This window comes from Sipha flava, unplaced genomic scaffold (genome assembly GCF_003268045.1).
Source record: "Sipha flava isolate LNK unplaced genomic scaffold, YSA_version1 18742_pilon_pilon, whole genome shotgun sequence".
Taxonomy (NCBI): Eukaryota; Metazoa; Arthropoda; class Insecta; order Hemiptera; family Aphididae; genus Sipha; species Sipha flava.
The window spans coordinates 1-3,469 of record NW_020272413.1 but is presented as its reverse complement, the minus strand read 5'-3'; the positions used below and the strand labels follow the sequence as shown (position 1 = coordinate 3,469).

At 31.8% G+C, this 3,469-nt stretch overlaps 1 protein-coding gene across 1 annotated transcript; it reads right to left on the bottom strand.

Moving 5' to 3' along the window:
• LOC112681184 lies at positions 1 to 568 on the bottom strand (the record flags this gene model as incomplete). Its single annotated transcript, XM_025551445.1, is given in 1 exon segment — positions 1 to 568. A coding segment is annotated over 1 exon segment (259 nt), but the record flags the coding sequence as incomplete, so codon positions are not given.
• Between the last annotated feature and the right edge of the window lie 2,901 nt (positions 569 to 3,469).

Below are 3,469 nucleotides of genomic sequence, written 5' to 3'. Positions count from 1 at the left end.
TAGCACCTGCACCGGACCTGGTTGATTTTTCAATTGTTGACATTTGACAGTATGTTGCTCTTAAATTTTTAATTTTATTTTTTACTTCATTAACTGTCACTTGTATGCCGATTGTATTCAATTCTGCACATATTTTTTGTAGTGATGTATCACGCATAGATTTATTTTTATACGATGGAATACTGGCATTCCATAGACATTCTTCTTCGTGATATAATTCTACAAACTTTAAATTAAGATCACCACTTAATTTTGGCATTTTGACGTATAAAAAAACCTACAGCAACAATACCGATTCACATTTAATAAACCACGTGGCGTAATAAAAAGCGTGAACACTGCGCTAGCCGATCATGTACTAGCTTTGCCGTCTACACGGAGATAGAACACTAAGATAGTAAATTCAGTGGTGGGAGGTGTGCTAGCTCAAAAAAAATAGAACGCAATCCTATTAAACTTGCCTGGCTTGACACGCTAGCTTATTAAAATATTCCCTAGCTTGCTAGCTTAAAAACAAAGCTAGTTCTGTTTACACAAAGCTATTATTACTAGCTTTCTAGCTTACTAGTATTACCTTGCTATGAAAAACTAGCCTCGTGTATTCCAGGCATTATGCTATACAAGCCATTAAGTCCTTTTGCACGCTTCAACCAAACGTCTCCATACATTCCGGTCTATTGCATCTTCCAATCGCTTTGTTTCGTCGGTATCTGAAATATCTTTCTTAACTCTATCTAACCACCGCTGTCAAAGTCTTCCCCTTGGTCACTTTTTTGTTGGGTTTCGGATTAGGACATTCTGTATGACACTTTCACCAGCACGCCAGACATGGCCAGCCCACTCTAATCGTTTCGCTTTTAAGAATAAACAGATATTTGGTTTGTTATATAACCTTCCTAGTTCATCGTTCTTTCGTCTCTCATATTCCCCAATTTGATTTCGCACAGGTTCGTAAATTTTCCATAAAACTTTTCTTTCGAAGGTAAGTAGCTTCTCTTCGTCCCCCTGTGTTGTGAACCATGTCTCGCATGCGTACATTACTATCGGTCTGAGGTAGGAGGTGTTATTTATACTTACACAAAAATTATAAGTGAGGTAGTTTGCAGATAGCATATTACTGGAAGTAATAATTATTAAGTACATTTTTTTTTCGATCGTTTGAAACATGTATATATAGTTATATGTATCTGTAGTTTTCAATTTTAAATTAAAAAAAATTGTCAAAATATGCAAAATAAGCATAAAAATTTTAAAATATGTACTCTCCTGCAAAATCTATCAAATATGCAAAAATATGCACATTCAAATTTTAGATCTAATATCATGGCACCGAGAAACGAATTTATTTCGCACTCTGCTATATTTAACAATAATTAAAAAAAGTATGCAAATGCTAAAAGTCCCTAAGCCTATTAATAATAAACCATACAATGTATAAAGTATAAATAATACACCAAATTCACAGTTATTGATATTTATATTTTTCCAGAAATGACGACGTTATCCCTTATCATAAGCACCATATAATCTTTAATTATGAAAATAGTTTTGATATTATAAATCGTGAAATTCGTTTTCAAATTGACGTAAATTGAAATTCACATAAAAATTATTTTGGACATCATTTAGGATGAACGTCCCCCCGTTCCGGTGAAAAAATATCTAAGGGGTACGCAAAAAAAAAAAAAATTGTAGAGGGGCAGCCCCCCCCCCCCTCCCCCCCCCCCCCCCACAATTCGAGCACTGTATATTTGTATTTTACTTAAAATAGTTATATAATTATAACGTTATCAAAACGCGTCAGCGCGCGCGTGCGGTTATCATTTATTACACGTAATCGCGTGGTGACCAATGAGTTAATTGACAAAGTTTTCCCGAATCAACTACAAAATTACAGAAATCGCTAGTGGCTTAGTGTATGGCTATATTGGCAGCCAAAAACTATGATGTAAATACAATCAATATCACCATTCTAAACGAAATTCCAGGCGACATGACAACGTACCAGTTCACTTATACTGTAATGAATTAAAAAGAAGTTGTCAAATATCCAACTGAATTTTGAAATTCACTTGATTTGCCAAGCATGCCACCACGCGTTCTAACATTGAAATTTGGTGTGCCTATCTTTCTTCTATGAAATATCAATCCACCATGATTGCAACGGTACCAGACTTTCGGTGAAAAAGTTGATGAACAACATTAACGGAGCTACAATTTTAAATGGAAAGTTTAAAGGCGATGACCATCAACAAAGCACAAGGACAATCGCTATAAGTGTGCGGACTGAATTTGGAAAATCCATGCTTCTCACATGGACAGCTGTATGTGGCATGCTTACGCGTCAGAAAATTACTGTGGCCAGTGGCGTAGGAAGACTCGCTAGTGCCACTGGAAAACAGAAAACGACTGTTAACCGATTAAAAATATGATATGATATTTTTTTTAACCTTTAATTTTATTAATTTTTTTTTAAAACACAATTTATATTTGTAAGTTATTATTACAGTGTAAATTTAAAATTTTGAATATTTGCTATTCTCTCTTTAAAACTTCCTGTTCGAGTTCATCGATAATTTATTTATATGCAATTTCCTATTTGAACTCCCTTGTGTTATTTTCATAATTTTATCATTAAATTCATACGTATTATATAAAATTAAACAAAATCTACATATTTCAAAAAATACAATGGAATGTTTCGTTTTGAAGGTAGAATAAAAACACGATTTTTGTACAATTTGCGCCCCTGTTTTAGACACAATTTGTCAAACCCTAACTACAACACTGACTGTGGTATACTTAAATTGATAGTATGATATAATTTTACTTTCTGTAAATAATAAAAATATGTTAAATCTATTAAATATTTAATCAAATATAATTATTAATTATTAGAAACATATTTTTGCATATTAAATAGTAAAATAAAATTTAATTATTTAAAATAGACACAGAAAGTCTGAAATCGATTTTTAAAACAGAGTTGTTACTCATCACGCACATGTTTATTACTTTTTCTTTACCAATCGTGCATTACTAGTATCATATTTTGTTATTACCTAGACAACTTCCTCCCTTAGTAACCAAATGAAATATAAATAACATACCTGATTTTTACAAGAAATCAGTTTTAAATTAAAATTTATATTATTTTAACATTTTTGTTGTTTTTCTACTAAAGTATTAAATTTTATTTTTTTATCGAAAAAACAAGTATGGACGGATTACCTTTTATACCAGGATTTCGGTTCGATGACATAACAGTAAGCTCATACAAATTTTCGTGTTAAGTATATTATAAGCAGGGTTCGGAAGTTGTGGCACTAAAAATATTACTTTTTAGCTCTTAAATATGCACTTAAAAACTCTAACATATGCGCTATAAATAGCACGAAAAATCAAAAAAATATGCATTTAACTTGAAAAAAATTTAATTTTACAAATTGTTAGGCTCATTAGACACAGT